At 36.0% G+C, this 17,344-nt stretch overlaps 1 protein-coding gene across 5 annotated transcripts in view; it reads right to left on the bottom strand.

The window, feature by feature from the left end:
- Positions 1 to 17,344, bottom strand: part of CEP152 (centrosomal protein 152) — a 107,070-nt gene that overhangs the window by 46,611 nt on the left and 43,115 nt on the right. For all 5 annotated transcript variants that reach the window (XM_082616708.1, XM_082616711.1, XM_082616709.1 and 2 more), the window contains 3 exons: positions 6,906 to 7,101; positions 1,223 to 1,345; positions 489 to 598 (listed from right to left, as the gene is read on the bottom strand). In XM_082616708.1, coding sequence (XP_082472834.1) covers positions 489 to 598; positions 1,223 to 1,345; positions 6,906 to 7,101 — 429 coding nt within the window. The remainder of the gene's footprint in view (positions 1 to 488; positions 599 to 1,222; positions 1,346 to 6,905; positions 7,102 to 17,344) is intronic.

Below are 17,344 nucleotides of genomic sequence, written 5' to 3'. Positions count from 1 at the left end.
AGTATAATAGTCTGTGTTGAGAACCTCTGTTTATAAAAAACTAATTGAAATCAGAGAGTGTGGTTCCAAGTTATCTACATTAAACACAAATACTAAAGTAACCAACTCACATGTAAGTTACGTTCCAAAAGTCTGTTTCCAAGTCCATGATTTCCTATTTAGAAGACATATTTCCTCCCACAGGTTTCTTCCTTATAAAAAAGTTAAGCCATCAAGCTCTACTATTTCAATGAACTACAGTTTGGATGGTTTTGTAGGACTCAACTCATTACATAACATTACATATTATTACATAACAGTATCTCTATGGAAAATGTGTTCCAAATTCTAATCTGAGAAACCAGGGATTCATCTTCTCCAATTTATGATCTCAATAGGGAGGGTTCAAACCATCATTTCTCTCGAATCTTTTTTGGGGGGGCGTTATCGGGAGAGAGAAGGGAAAGAGAGCCCAGAAGACAGACATCAGGCCTCTGTCTAGACCTCACCTATCCACAGCTTCTTGTTTATCACGGTCAAAATCTTGTACCATTTGTCTCATTTGATTGCATAAGTCTTGATTCGTATTTCTCAGTTTTTCTTCAGTTTCTTTAAGCTCCTAAATACAAAAGAATAAAGTATTTAGAGGAAATACCCATCATCTTTATTGACTAATCTCATTTTCTGATATCGTCTGTGCTTTATCTCTTTCCATATAACATTATTTGACATAATATCATTTTCATAATTCCATAAAAGTCTCTTCATGCCTTGTAAGAGTATAGATTCATTTATTTGTCAAGTAGCTTTCTGATAGGAGTAAAGATTAAAATTCTGTATTTATTTTGAAATGTATGAAAACATTCAACCAGAGAAGTATTGGTTAACTGATGCTTTATGATAAATCTTAGAATACGATAATCTTCCCAACCATATAAATAAGCACGGTTTTACTTTCTGGTCAAGGGCTGCCTAAGCAGGAAAGAATACCTCTATTAGCCATGCTATTAGAGAAATACTGAATTCCTAGAAAATTAGAGGAATTCCAGAAAACTGGAATTATACTAACTTACCTTCCGATGAAAATACTACCCCATGACCAGCAGTAAAAGGAAATAACTGGAATCCTTAATCACCTGCTAATGTATTTGTCCACTAACTCATATTGCCTCTGTATTTTTGAAAAGTCCTTTGAATGAGGTCATGAGAATTCTCACGAAATAGAGGAAAGTTTTTTAATCACCTGATTTCGTTGCTGTAAAACTTGAATTTCACTTTTAAGTCGCAGAATATCATCTTTGACAGTCATATCGGAAGAGTCAGGCCATACTTGATTAGTTGGTTTTTCTGAGGTATCTGTTTTAGTCTAAATGTTGAAAAGAAGTCAGAAATTTTTCAGGTTTATAAAAAATTTTAAGTACTGGTTTTGTAATAATTTCATACTTACAAAGAAATTGCAAAAAGAGTACAAATAATTGCCATATACCTTTTATTACTGTCCCCCAATATAACCACAGTACAATTATCAAAACCAGGAAATTAACTAGGATGCAATACTATTACCCAATCCATAGACCTTATACAAAATGTTCCAGTTTTCCTCTAACATCCTTTTCCTGGTTCAGGATACAGTCTACAATTTCACATTGCCTGCAGTTGTCACGTCTCATTAGTCTCCTCCAATCTAGGAGAGTTCTTCAGTCTTTGTCTTTCGAATCCATGACATTTTTGAAGAGTACCTATACTAATCATTTAGTTTTACTGATGTTACTTCGTTATTAAATTCACTTTATGCATTTTTGGCATGAATGCCACAGAAGTGATGTGTGTGTGTTTTTAGGAGACATATGACATCAATATGTCTCATCACTGGTGATGATCAGCTGATAAAGGTCGAAGATTCTGTCTGCAGGCATTTCCATTGTAAAGTTACTGTTTTGCAGTTGATAGTAAGTATTAATATCTTATGGGGAGACATTTTGAGACTATGCAAACATTCTATTTCTCATCATACTCTCACCCACTAGGTTTAGCATCTATTATATTTCTGTATTTAATCAGTGTTAACTCATACATTTTATTCAATAGGTACACAATGATGACGGACTTTGGTAAATAGTTTCCAGAAAGTTCATACAAATGTATCCTGTCAGGTAGTGCAAGAGTCTGTCCAGCTCTCTTTACCTCCAATGGCAGTGACTGTCTTTGAATGATTATTGTGTTTGATGGGGAAAAGGGTCTCCAACAATTTTTTCATTTGCATTTGTGGAACCTCTTACATGCCTTCATTGTTCATTTGTTTTTCATCTTTCCATATATATGTAACTTTGCATTTTCCTCTTACCATCTAAGTGTTTTATCCATTTTTATAAGTTCCTTGTTCATTGAAGAGGTCAAAGATTTTTTTTTTAATATCCACTCTATTTGACCTGTTGGTTTTATATTTACCTGAACTCTGAGCTCTCTACTTCAATGTTTAAAAAATATTCTGTACCAAGGTTCATTCTACTCATTGGGGGAAAGGGAGGTATGTGTATCTCATTCCTACATGGGGTGACAGAACGCCAAGGCTTTGGCTCAGTCTTCCAGTTCAGTCTTCACTTCCTTCAGAGAAGGAAGTTGCACTTTCCCCAGTTCACCTGCCATCATTTCCTAGAAGCCACTGCTCCTGCCCCAGTCAGAAGAGAAAGGAGCTAAGAATACCCACCCTGTTAGCTTTACTCCAGACTTGGGGGTATTAATGAGACTTTAAAGGATTTTACTGACTCATTAGAATGGCTTTCATTTTTTTTCTTTAACTTAGCCTCTACTTTTTAAAGTTTACAGTATTCATTTGTGCTTCCTTCCCCACTGGTGAGTTTCTATTACTAAGAATGAAAGTAACATCATATTGATACACTGAAAAAACAATCTTCATGGCTAGCTATTACACTCAATTTTGACATATTTTCACATTGCAGGCACACAGGGACTTGGTACTTGCAGTACTTGTTAGCACAAAACTCTTACAAAGATCTTTCAAAAGAGAAGGACAATTTGAACGCTTCAATAAAACCTCTCTCCAAAGCTGGAATACTGAAGACATTATCTTCAAGAAAACAAGAAATGTAATATACCAGCTCTCATACTATCTTCCTAATCTCTATGTCTCAAAAAATTCTAGCTAGGACCCTTCTGAGTTGGGTACTGAACATTGCCTATCAAGTCCCTTGGAATCAGAGTATGGCTTTAACCACAGCTTGTGGTAAGGTAACGATCTCTATTAAGTATCAGACACAGAAAAGCCTCTGTGTTTTATTTCTTAAGCTTACAAAAAATTCAGTGTAGATGTGGTCCCTGACTGATAGTAAGCCTGGTTTTCCTAAGGTCTTTGCCACATTCTGCCTTAACGGCCCAGTTGTTCAACTGGAATGAACAGCATAGTATTTGATCCACCCCCAATCACTGTATAGTGCTATGTATGGGCAGACTCCTCACTTTCACCACATATTATCCTGGAAATGTCATAAAACAGCAGTACTATGAATAGTCACATGACATGAAAGCAAAAAAACGGACTCTCTGTAATAACTTTAAATTGTTTTATATAAGATGGATAGAAACAGATATAAAATGTACTATAAGGTATGTATAAAGCAATAAATACATCAATACCTTTAAAACATTTATGAAAGAATCATGCCAAATAAGATTACATAGTAAATATCTTCTTAACACATAGAAAGGCTTTAGGATTTTGATGGCCTAGTTCTCTTTAAAAAGGCATCCAGGGAAGTTTAAAGTAATGTGTTCTTTCTCTTAACAGCCCTGTAGCAAGCACAGAAGTTCAACATCATTTCACTAAGCTCGGGATTTGATGCTAGCTATGATCCTTCTTTCTAAAAATCGATATTGAGACACTGAATGATTTTCGCCTCATTAAAGATTTCAGAAAGACTGAGTTTATATAATATAAACTTCTAGCTTATTTGCTCCATCTTTTTACATACTTCTGCTCAAGGCCGAAATATCCCTTTCCACCTTCCCGCCTGGATTTATCCTTCAGGACAGAGGTCAAATGTTCCCTCCTCACAGACTTCATTAGGGCTACCTTACCACCTCATCCCCACGCCCAAGCCCAGTTAGTTATTCCTATTCAATAGCACTTTGTAATTAGCATAATTCTTTTTTTTTTTTTTTTTTTTTTTTTTGCGGTACGCGGGCCTCCCACCGCTGTGGCCTCTCCCGTTGCGGAGCACAGGCTCCGGACGCACAGACTCAGCGGCTATGGCTCACGGGCCCAGCTGCTCTGCAGCATGTGGGATCTTCCCGGACCGGGGCACAAACCCGTGTCCCCTGCATCGGCAGGCGGACTCTCAACCACTGCGCCACCAGGGAAGCCCTAGCATAATTCTTATTACACAAAGTTATAACATGTCCATCTCCTTACAGATCAGTAGTACTGACTGTGGTAGCCATTAAGCACACACGATTGTTGGGTACTTGAAATGTGACTTGTCCAAATAGAAATGTGTGATAAGGAGAAAATATGTGCCAGATTTCAAGGACTTAGCACACGCATAAAATATATAAACCATCTCATTAATAATTTTATACTGATCACATATTGAGAAGATAATATTTTGTATATACTAAGTTAAATAAAATATATTATTAAAATCAATTTCACCTATTTTAATGGGACTACTAGATATTTTAAGTTACATATGTGGCATCATTATATTTCCATTGGATAGTGAGGCTCTAGATTCTAAGTTCATTCATGGAATGGCCATTGTTTCTTCTTTTTTGGGGGGGCCATTGTTTCTTTCATCACTGAATCCCACAAGACCTTGCACAGAGTAGCTTAAAAAAAAAAAAAAAAAAAAAAGCTTAAACTGAATGATTTGCTTTTCCTCCACATACACCTCCAACCCTGCTTTCTGACTTTACAGACTAAACAGAAAGCTCCATTAGAAAAGATGTGGGAAACAGGAGGCAAAGGCCAAGTTTGATGGTGGTCATTTGCTAATTAGATGACTGTGAACTTGAGTGCTTATTTCAAGACCACCTGTTGATTAAATTACTACTTCCTCTCCCTCTTCCCCATCTAGGAAGTGGGTCAATATGTGTAGTAATTCAGCAAATACCTACTGAGCAAACACGTAGAGAATTATCAAGACAATACTCCCAAGAGGTTCCTATATAGTAAGGTGAAGCAGAACAGCCATAACCAGCAAGCGCTGAAGTCACACTTTAAGAAAAACCAAATGTAGACTGCTGAGAAATCACTATGGCAAAAGGCTAGCTGGGCAAAAAGAGTATTCAAAGATGAGACAGTTCCCTTCAATCCACTGATGAAACAGCCTATAGAGTATGGAGGCAAAGGGAAAGGCTAAAAACAACACAAGGAATAGCCACCAGCAATTGCCACACATGTGAAAGTGTATCTGTACAGCAAATGCCACTAGTGATTTCAATATAGAACAAAGAAAACACCAAGATACCTAAGCTAAGGTTCAGACTCAAAATCAGGTTCCTACTCTTAGCACACTCTCACCAAAATGCTTATTATACTGATCAACTCTAATCTAATGCAAGTTTTCATTCCCATCCTTTATAAGAAACATATGGAAAAAGCTAAAACAGCTTGATTTAAAGATGTTAAATGTGCTGGGGGAAAGCACATTCTCCCATTTCTCATTTGGTTATTAACAATGAAATCAATGTGCTCATCAAATGTAGTTACTCAGAAGAAAGAACCAAACCGGGCAGGGCTTTCACAGTGAAAACACACTATTATTTCTGGAAAGCAAACTAGGCACGATTAAAATTCCATAATAATAAACACCAGAGAACATCTTGTACACTTTGCTTTTAATAGGACTGTTTTAATGAATACAACTCCTAGTTTAAGGATCAGGAGATAAAACAGTACCAAAGTAGGAAGCAGAATATCATTTCCATCCAGGAGAAAAAGGAATACACTACCTACATTCATTTTTCACCTTCCCTTTCCTCTTTGTTTCTAGGTCTTTCATGTATTACTTTCTACTGGGAATAGAAATGAGTTGGGATTTAGAAATAAGGAAGGGTGAAAAAGGCAGCTGTTGAAGGAGGGCAACCCTAAAGATCTCTGACAGCACGATCTTGGAGAAATAACCTTGACCTATTCATTAGTCCAGTACTTTAGTTTCAATTTGCCCAAAGACTGACTCTCACCTCAGAAGGGTCACAAATTCCTCCAGCTTCATTTTCCTCATCTGTAAAACAAGGATGCTAACTGAAGGACATAAAGGTGGATTTCAAGGACTCTGACATACCTGATTCCATACCTTTCCCACCTATAACACCATCACCATAGAATTAATTTTTTTAAAATATAGAATGACTATTATTTTAAGAACAGGGGCCAGAGAAATCTCAGACAAAATGCTAGAGGATTTCACTGTGGAGAATTTAACTAGATTTTAAAGCACTGTTGGTACAAGCCAATCTTGAGGAAATGCAGACACCTTGTTACATAGAATGCTTCCTTGGATTTGTGGTTAAGGAATTTTACCTAATTGGCATCTCATTTACTAGGTGCCAAGAGTAACCAGAAAGTATATTCCTTTAAGTGGCATTTCTTTCTTTAAACTTTACTTATAAAAAAGCAAATGGGGAATCCCCTGGCAGTCCGGTGGTTAGGACTCCAAGCTACCACTGCAGGGGTCGCAGGTTCGATCCCTGGTCGGGGAACTCAGATCCCACAGGCTGCGTGGCGTGACCAAAAATAAAATAAAAGTCATTTGTAAAATAAATAAATAAATAAAACATTCTGCCTTTAAAAAAAAAAAAAAGTCAAATGAATCCCTGAAAGTCAAAAGTTCAATTTAAATGTGAAAACTGTAGGCGTTTTCTTTATTAAGTCTTCAAAAATGGCATTTTAGCTTTATAAACTCTACCTTGATGCTTTTTTCATCCTTCTCCACTTGGAGACCTTCGATTTTCTTATGACAGTCTTTGAGATCGTTTTGTAACTGAGACACCAGATGACGCTTCACGGAGTTGCTACCCAGCAAACGCTGCACCTCTGCTTTCAGCTTCAGAATGACCTCATCTTTGGAAAGCTCTTCAGCTGGGTCTTCCTGCTGTACAATGCTAATGGAAAAATTATCATATCTAAGGTTAAATCAAGTAACAAATCCAGCACGGCTATTCCTTAAAAGCAACTAGCTGCAGTGGTAACCATGTTTTGTAACCCATACAAGTATATACTGGTATTTCAAAAACAATTTTAAGTTTTGTCATACACAGGATATTGCCTTTGACACATCCCCATATACAGAAATAAGTTCATTCACAGGAAGACGCTTCTTAAGCTTAGTCCTGCTGCCTCACTGAAAGTTCAACCATACGAACTTCAGTATGACATGCATTTTTATTTTTGGTAAATTGCATGCTATATATACATGTCCTTCATTACTCCAAGAGAAACAAAGTGAAAATAAAGGATGAAATGAAGAGTAAAACACTAGTCATCCTAACCAACAATTCCTGTATCTCTTCTACTAAAACACAAGTCTAGGCGGATATCTGAGCAACTGAAAAGAAAAAATAACAAAAACAAATGCCATGCTAATTTAATCCCCACTTTAGTTTGTCAATACATTCAAAAATTGGAATGAATATTTCTGTTCCTCGCCATAATGGATTAAAAGGAACGGATTTATCTTCCTGTCTTAAAAAAACTAGAAAACCAAATAAAATATATGAAATGGTGGTGTTCAATCATTAGACAACAGGCAGCACATGAGAGTGATCCCTGAAAAAAGGAAAACAAACAAGGTAAGCCCTGTAATTGCTACAGCTTTCTGCCTGGAGAATTTCCAGCCTGTAGCACAGAAAGAAGAAACCGAGTCCAGCAATCTCACCGAGTTGCAGAATTCAGTATGGGGAAACCAAAATTGCTAGAATCTGAGGAGAGAAATACTGTGGGAGAGGTAGCTACACAGAAAGAGAGCTCTGGAGATCTGTGGATGCATGTGAGAAAATTACCTCAAGGCCAGGGAAAAAAACCACAGGAAAATGAACCATAGCGGAAAGACTTCCTAATTCACAGAGCATCAAATAGTGCCTTAGTAATAAGGGCAAATTAGCCCCAGATTAAAGGCTGCTCTAAATCTGATCTAACAAAGCCTACAAAGAAGTCTTGAAAGGATCAAATGAATTCCAGATAACTTAAGTGTGTCACAGAAAAAGGATAAAAATATTCTTTAAAATACAATAAAGTCCGAAATCTAAAGCGTAAAATTCAAAATGTCCAGCATCCAATCAAAATTTACCAAGCATACAAATAAAGCAGGAAAGAAAATACAAACCATAACCAGGAGAAACTGACCTGAATGACACAGGTAGTACAATTAAGTACATTCCATATGTTCAAGAAGGTAGAGAAAAAAACATGAAAACAATGAGGAGAGAAATAGTAGACTTTATGCCCCAGATTGGACTTACAGAGACAAAAAATTAAAACATCTGAAAAAATATACATACTGAATGAGATTAACATATTTAATATGGCAGAAGTAAAGATCCACAGACATAAAGACACAGCAAATTTAAACACACAGAGAAAGAAGACCAGAAGTACATAGAGTATATTAATTTTTCTAACCTAACTATAGTTAAGTCCCAGAAGAAAAGTAGGGAGGGGACAGAAAAAATATTTGAAAAAATAACAATTAAAATTTTTCTACTACCTGAAAATTAAAACCCCATAAAGCCTAGAAGCTCAATAAATCTCAAGCACAAAAAACATGAAGAAAACCACCATAAACTACATCAACATCACACTGCTAAAACCAATGATGAAGAGAGAGTGCAGGAAGATTCCTGGGGAGGAGAGGACCAGAGAAAGGAATACTGGATTCTGTGTATAAACAGCCTCAGTGTAAGCCCTGAACTATGCATGCATAGAACAGACCCTCAAACCAGCAAAGACTTGGAAATTTAACTGAAATTTGAACCACACACGCAAGTCTCACACTGACTAACCCTTGAGAATTGTATACACAGAACAGATTCAAACCAATGTGGCAAAGGCTTGGAAAAATGAACTAAGATTTGAAACACCCATACAAGTCTTTATACAACATAAAAATCACAATGTCTACTATACAATCTAAAATTACTCAACATAAAACTAACAAGGAAAGCCCAAATGCTGGAGCTATCACAAAGAGTTTTAAAAATTTAAAGCAGCAAGTATCTATGCTTTACGAGTAAAGGAAACATATCTGAAATGAACGAAAAGATAGGAATTCTCAACAGAGAAGTAAAAACTTTAGAAGAACCAAATGGAAATTTTATCACTGAAAAATACAATACCTAAAAGTTAAACAAAAAAACACCTCATTGGACAGGCTCAATAGAATAGAAATGACAGGGGAAAGAATGAGTGGACTTGAAAATAGTTCAACAGCAATCATCTAACATGAAAACAGAAAAAAAAAAATGAACAGTGTCTCAGGGAACTTGGGACAATATAAAAAGATTTAACATTATGTATAATTGGAGAATGAGAAGGAGAGGAGAAAGAGGAGGCAGAAAAAATATTTGAAGAAATAATGGTCAATATTTTCACAAACTTGGTAAAAGACATAATAAATTTACATTTTCAAGAAGCTCAGTGAACCCCAAATGAAATAAACTAAAAGAAAAACACGGGCTTCCCTGGTGGCGCAGTGATTGAGAGTCCGCCTGCCGATGCAGGGGACGCGGGTTCGTGCCCCGATCCCGGAAGATCCCACGTGCCGCGGAGCGGCTGGGCCCGCGAGCCATGGCCGCGGGGCCTGTGTGTCCGGAGCCTGTGCTCCGCAACGGGAGAGGCCACAGCAGTGAGAGGCCCGCGTACAGCAAAAAAAAAAAAAAAAAAAAAAAAAAAAAAGAAAAACACACTTAGACACATTGTAATCAAACTGCTGAAAACTGAAAAAAAAGAAAGAAAAAAAATCTTTCTTGAAAACAGCAGGAGAAAAACTACATATTCCATACAGAAACAATGACTCAAATAACAACAGATTTCTCTTCAGAAACCAATGAGGCCAGAGACAGTGGAAGAGCATATCTTTAAAGCGCTGAAATAAAAGAACAGTTGACCCGGAATTCTATAATCAGCAAATATAAGGGCATTTTCATATAAGGAAACTAAGAATTTGTTGCCAACAGACATGCTCTGGAAGAAATGTCAGAGGAGGTTCTTCAGCTAAAGGGAAATGATATCTACCGAAGGGATTTCTACACTGAAAACTACTAAACATTACTGAGAGAAACTGAACAAGGCCTAAATAGAGAAGTATAGCATGAATGTTCAGAAATTGGAAAACTCAATTTCTTTAATTCCCCCAGCTTTATCGAGATATAATTGACAAATAGCAATATCTTAAGATGTCAATTCTCCCAAAATTGATCTATAGATTCAACACATTTCAAATTAAAATTCCAGAGGACATTTTTTGTAGAAGTTGACAAGCTAACCATAAAATTTATTTTGAAACGCAAAGAACTTAGAATAGTTTCAATTTTGAAAACAACAAAGTTGAAGGATGTGTCCAACCCATTTCAAAACTATAAAGCTACAGTATCAAGACTGTTATCACCAAAAAGATCACTGGAACAGAATGGAGAATACAGAAATAGACCCACAAACATATGGTCAACTGATTATCAACAAAGATACCAAGGCAATTCAATTGGGAAAGAAAAGCTTTTCTGACAAATGGGATTAGATCAATTGGATACTGGAATGAAAAAAAATAAACCTCAATCCTTCCCTCACACCATACTAAAAAATTAACTCATAATGGATCATAATGGAAATATAAGAGCTAAAACTATCGAATTTCTAAAATCATAACAGAAAATTTTTGTAACACTGAGTTACAATACACAAAAACCATGAACTATAAATGAGACAACTGATAAATCTGAATTCATAAAAACTTATATTTGCTCTTCAAAAGACACCATTAAGAAAATGATAAGATAAACTAGAGAGTGGAGGAAAATATTCACAACACATGTCAGACAAAGGGCTTGTATCCTGAAATATATGAAGACCAAACAACATATACAAATGATAATTAAGCACAACAAGAAAAAAGGAAAGCAAGGCATATCAAAAGATGTTTAATTTTATTAGCCCTTAGGGAAATACAAGTTAAAACCACAATGAGATATCACTACACACAAACTAGAAGTGCTCAAATTTTAAAAGATTGGCTATCAAGATTTAACAATGGCACAGAACAACTGAAACTCTCAGACTTTGCTTCTGGGAATGCAAAATGGTACGACCACTTTGGAAAAGAACATTTATACTATTGCTATTGCAATTTAAATAAAATAAATTAGAGGAACTCTAATGTAACCATAAAAAGAAAGCAATTTAGAGCATAAGTGGAAAGGAAGAGGTAAAATTATCTCCATTAGCAGATGATATAATTATATCTAAAAAACTTCTAATCTAGTGGAAAAACTATTACAAACAATAAGAGAATTAGAAGGCAACAGGTTATAACACACAATATAGAAATAATATATACAAACAATACTCAGAAAAAATAATGGAAAAGAACATGCCATTCACTATTGCAAAATAAAATACCTAGGCATCAATTTAACAAGAATTGTGCAAAACCTAAATGTGAAAAACTTCAAAACACACTTGAAAGACAAAAATAGATTTAAGCAAATGAAAAGACATGTTATATTCTTAAGTAAATTCAACATCATAAAGATATCAATTCTCCCTGGGTTTATATACTTAAGATGATCCTAGTAAAAATATTATCAGGATTTTTTTCCTAGAACAGAACAAGTTAAATATAAAGTTCATTTGGAAGTGTAAATGAGCAAGAATAATCAGAAAAACCCTAATAAGAACAGCAATTCCAGATAGATGGTAAAACTAAAGTATAAGGCAAAGCAATAAAGCTTTTAGAAGGCAGCATAAGAGAATAGCTTCATGATCCTGAAGAAAGGAAAGGTTTCTTAAAGGGACTATAAAAGCACTAACCATGAAGATGGATAAATTTGACTAAAGTTTAAAAACTTCCATTCATCAAGAGATACATTAAAAGGTTAAAAAGGCAAGCCAGAGGAAAGAAAGAGAAGAAGTGAGTGAGAGGAGATATTTGCAACACACATAACATCAAAGAGCTCTTATCTAGAACAGTTTTCAACAAAAATGCCTATAAATCAACAGAACACATGCACACACAAAAAATCATGTAAAAACTGGGAAGGGACATGAACAAGTCCTTCTTCACACACACACACACACACACCCACACCACACCCAAGCCACCAATAAACACAATAGGCATATTTTTTAATGGAGTGCAATCTCATTAATAATCTGGGAGAATGCAAATAAAGACCACAATAAAATATCACTACACATTAAGTGGCTAAAACTAAAAGACTGACAATAACAAGTAACAGCAAGAAGACAGAGCAATTAAAACTTTCATACACTTCTGGTGGGGATGTAAACTGGCACAACTACTTTATTTTTTTTTATTTTTTATTTTTTTTTCTTTTTGCTGTATGCAGGCCTCTCACTGTTGTGGCCTCTCCCGTTGCGGAGCACAGGCTCCGGATGCGCAGGCCCAGCGGCCATGGCTCACGGGCCCAGCCGCTCCGCGGCATATGGGATCCTCCCAGACCGGGGCACGAACCCGTATCCCCTGCATCGGCAGGCGGACTCTCAACCACTGCGCCACCAGGGAGGCCCACAACTACTTTATTTTATTTATTTATTTTTTTTGCGGTACACGGGCCTCTCACTGTTGTGGCCTCTCCCGTTGTGGAGCACAGGCTCCAGACGCGCAGGCTCAGCGGCCATGGCTCACAGGCCTAGCCACTCCGCGGCATGTGGGATCTTCCCGGACCGGGGCACGAACCCGTGTCCCCTGCATCAGCAGGCGGACTCTCAACCACTGCGCCACCAGGGAAGCCCGGCACAACTACTTTAGAAAACAGCTTGGCATTACCTATTAAAGTTGAAACACAAGTACTACAAGCAATTTCACTTCATATTATATACCCAACAGAAATGTATGCACATTGTACCAGGAAATAACATTAAGACTCTATGGACAGTAGGATGGAAAATAAACTGTGGAATATTCATACAAATAAAGTTACACACACACACCTATATTTACATATATAAATGAATGAGCTACAGCTACATGCTACAACATAAGTTTCACAAACAAAATTTTGGTGAAAAAAATCTAAAGAACCTATATCTATGAAAAACTAACAGCCAGAATTCATGCTTAATGGAGAATGATTGAATACTTCCCTGTAAAATCAGGAGCAAGACAAGGATGTCTGCTCTTGCCACTTCTATTCAACACTGTACTAGAGATTCTAGCTAGAGCAATTAGTCAAGAAAAAGAAGTGAAACGTATCCAGATTGGAAAGAAAGAAGTAAAACTATCTCTATTTTCAGATGACATGATCTTGAATATAAAAGATCCTAAGGAATCCACTAAAAAACTATTTGAACTAATTAACAAGTTCAGCAATGTGGCAGGATTCAAGATTAATAGACAAAATCAATTGTATTTCTACACACTAGCAGTGAACCTCCTGAAAATAAAATTAAGAAAACAATCCAGCAAAAAGAATAGGCAAGAGAATAAAATACTTTGGAGTAAATTTAACAAAGACATATGACTAGTACACTGACAACCACAAAATTATAAAAGTAGATGACTGGTACACTGAAAGAAATAAAAGAAGACCTAAATAAATGGAAAAACATCCCATGTTCAGGGATCAGAACACAATATTGTTCTATAGATTCCCTGCAACCCCTATCAAAAGCTCAGCTGGTTTCTTTGCAGATTGACAAATTGATCCTAAAATTCATAGGGAAAGGCAAGAGACCCAGATTAGCCAAAGAAATCTTGAAAAAGAAAAACAAAGTTGGAAGACCCACATTTTCCAATTTCAGAAGTTACTACAAAGATATAGCAATCTATAGGCAGTGTGGTACTAGCCTAAGGACATATAGATCACTGGAATAAAACTGAGAGCCCAGAAATAAACCCTCACATTCACAGTCAATAGATTTTCAACAAGGGTACCAAAACGATTTAATGGAGAATAGTCTTTTCAACAAATGGTATGAAACAACTGGCTATCCACATACAAAAGAATGAAGTTAGAACCCTATCTCATATCATATGCAAAAATTAATTCAAAATGGATCTCAAGACTTAATGTAAGAGATAAAACTCTTATAGGATAACATAGGTATAAATTTTCAGAACCCTGGATTAGAAAATGGTTTCTTAGATACCAAAAGCACAAGCAACCAAAGAAAATATACATAAGTTGGACTTTATAAAATTAAAGATTTTTGTGCTTCAAAGGATGCTATCAAGAAAGTGAAAAGACAACCCACTGAACAGGAGAAAATATATCCAAACCATATATCTGACAAGGAACTTAAATTTGGAATATATAAAGAGCTCTTAAAATTAAAAAATAAAAAGACAACCCAATTTTAAAATGGGCAAAAGATGTGAATAGACATTTCCCCAAAGAAAATATACAATGGCCAATAAACACATGAAAAGATGTTCAACATAATTAGTCATTAAGTAAAAACCACATCATTAGCAAATCACCATGATGAGAAACCATTCAATATCCACGAAGAAACTATAATTTTTTAAATGAAAAATACCAAGTGCTGATGAGGATATGAAAAAACTGAAACCTTCGTTCATTGCCAGTGACAATGTAAAATGGTGCAGCCACTTTGAACTGTCTGACCATTTTTCAAAATGCTAAACATAGAGTTTGAAAACATATGTCCACTCAAAAATCTGCAGCATTATCCATAATAGCCAAAAAGTAGAAACACAGAAACAATCCAAATAAATGTCCATCAGCTGATGAATAAATAAGCAAAATGTGGTAAATTCATACAATGGAGTATTATTTGGCTATAAAATGGGTTAAAGTACTGATATACGCTACAACATGGATGAACCTTGAAAGCATTATGAGCTAAGTGAAAGAAGCCAATCACAAAAGACCACATATTATATGAATCCATTTAAGTGAAATGTAGAGAACAGGCAAATCCATAGAGGTAGAAAGTAGATTAGTGTTTGCCTGAGCTGTGAGGACAGGATAATGGGGAATGACTGGTAAAAAGTATTGGGTTTCTTGTGAGGGATATTGAAATGTTTTAAAATTAGGTTGTGGTGGGCTTCCCTGGTGGCGCAGTAGTTGAGAGTCCGCCTGCTGATGCAGGGGACACGGGTTCGTGCCCCGGTCCGGGAAGATCCCACATGCTGCAGAGCGGCTGGGCCCATGAGCCATGGCTGCTGAGCGTGCGCGTCTGGAGCCTGTGCTCTGCAATGGGAGAGGCCACAACAGTGAGAGGCCCGCGTACCGCAAAAATAAATAAATAAATAAATAAATAAAATAAAATAAAATTAGGTTGTGGTGATAGATGGACAACTCTGGGTATACTAAACACATTGAACTGTGTACACTTCAAATGGGTGAATTTTATGGTATTTGTAATACAGTTGACCCTTGAACAATGTGGAGGGTTGGGGGCACCGATCCCCCCCACCATCTGTAAAATAAAAATACACGTACCATATTTATTGAAAAAATCCACGTATAAGTGGACCCCTGCAGTTCAAATCCATGTTGCTCAAGGGTCAACTGTACATCTCAATAAAGCTGTAGGAGAAAAGGAAAAAGAAAAACCACCTAATGTATGAGTTCTCTAAATAAAGGCAAACCTAATCTATAGTGTTTAGGCATGGATAATTAGGTCTTAAAAGAACAAAAAGCCAGAAAATAATTACCGTAACAGTTAAGATAGTAGTAACCTCAAAGTTATGACTGGAAAGAGGAATATGGGCAGCTGCTGACAATGTTTATTTCTTGGCCTCGGTGGTAGTTCCATGGGAATTCACTTTAAAATCATGCATTAAGCTATACACTCATATTTCATACACTCTTCTTTATGTGTTATATTTCACAAGTTTAAAAGTTTTAAAAGGTAAAATAAAACTTTAAAAAGTACTAGAGAAATACCATCAAGAAATCATAAGGGAAAAAAAGTGATGGATCCAACTTTATAAAGTTTTTAAACAGGAAAAGTGATAACCCTCAGCAATGGATAGGGTACAGAGAAATAGGTACTATCACACGATATGGGTAATAATGCAAACTACAGGGTTGCTTGACAACACCTGTATCAAAAGCCTCAAACACGCATACTCTTTAACAAGAATATTCACCCACATCTTAAGGAAATAACCAAAGACATGAATAAAGACTCAACAAGTATGTTTATAATACTGCATTACTTACAGTTTAAAAAAATTTTAAACCTTGTATTACTAACTAAAATATAGTTCATTCATCCACATATCCACTAGTAAGTATTTACAACATTTACTGATATCTAAAGATTTCAGAACGTACTAAGTTAAAAGATACATTATAAAGTAGTATATTCAATAATATTTTATCTTTAGAAACCTACAAAACAGATAATGTGGAAGTTAATACCAAAATGCTAATAGTGGTTTTCTTCATGGGGGTTGAAGTAAGATTATGGGTGCTTTTAAACCGTATTTTCTAATTTTTCCATAATATAGGAGAAAGTTACTTTTGAAAAGAAATAAATAGCTGATAGTATGTACCCTTAAAGTGATGTGATGAAAATGGAACCTCATCTGGTTCCACCCATGAGAAAAACATCAAATTCCAAGAGGATCTTTCTTCCCACAAAATGCTTGACCAGTATTTCTCAAACTGTCAAGGTCATCAAAAACAAGGAAAGTCAGGAGGAACCTAAGGAAAAAGGACTCCAAAATGTAAGGAGGTATTCTGGTGCAATCCCAGAACAGAAAAAGGACATGAGGTAAAAACTAAGGACATCTAAATAAACTATGGACGTTAGTTAATAATAATCCATCAATATTAGTTCATTAGTTGTAGCAAAGATACCATGCTGTTGTAAGATGTTAAGAGGGAAAAATGGGTGCACAGCATAGGGGAATTCTTTGTACTATATTAATTTTTCTGTAAATCTAAAAATGTTCTAAAAAACGAAAGTCTTTCCACGAAATTGAGTTATTTGTAGTGAGGTGGATGGACCTAGAGTCTGTCCTAAAGAGTGAAGTAAGTCAGAAAGAGAAAAACAAATACCGTATGCTAACACATATATAGGGAATCTAAAAAAAAAAAAATGGTTCTGAAGAACCTAGGGGCAGGACAGGAATAAAGACGCAGAAGTGGAGAATGGACTTGAGCACACGGGGAGGGGGAATGGTAAGCTGGGACA

The sequence above is a fragment of the Mesoplodon mirus genome (assembly GCF_964341445.2).
Source record: "Mesoplodon mirus genome assembly, chromosome: 4".
Lineage (NCBI taxonomy): Eukaryota > Metazoa > Chordata > Mammalia > Artiodactyla > Ziphiidae > Mesoplodon > Mesoplodon mirus.
Note: the sequence above shows the minus strand (reverse complement) of the source record. Positions and strands in the feature narration are given on the sequence as shown.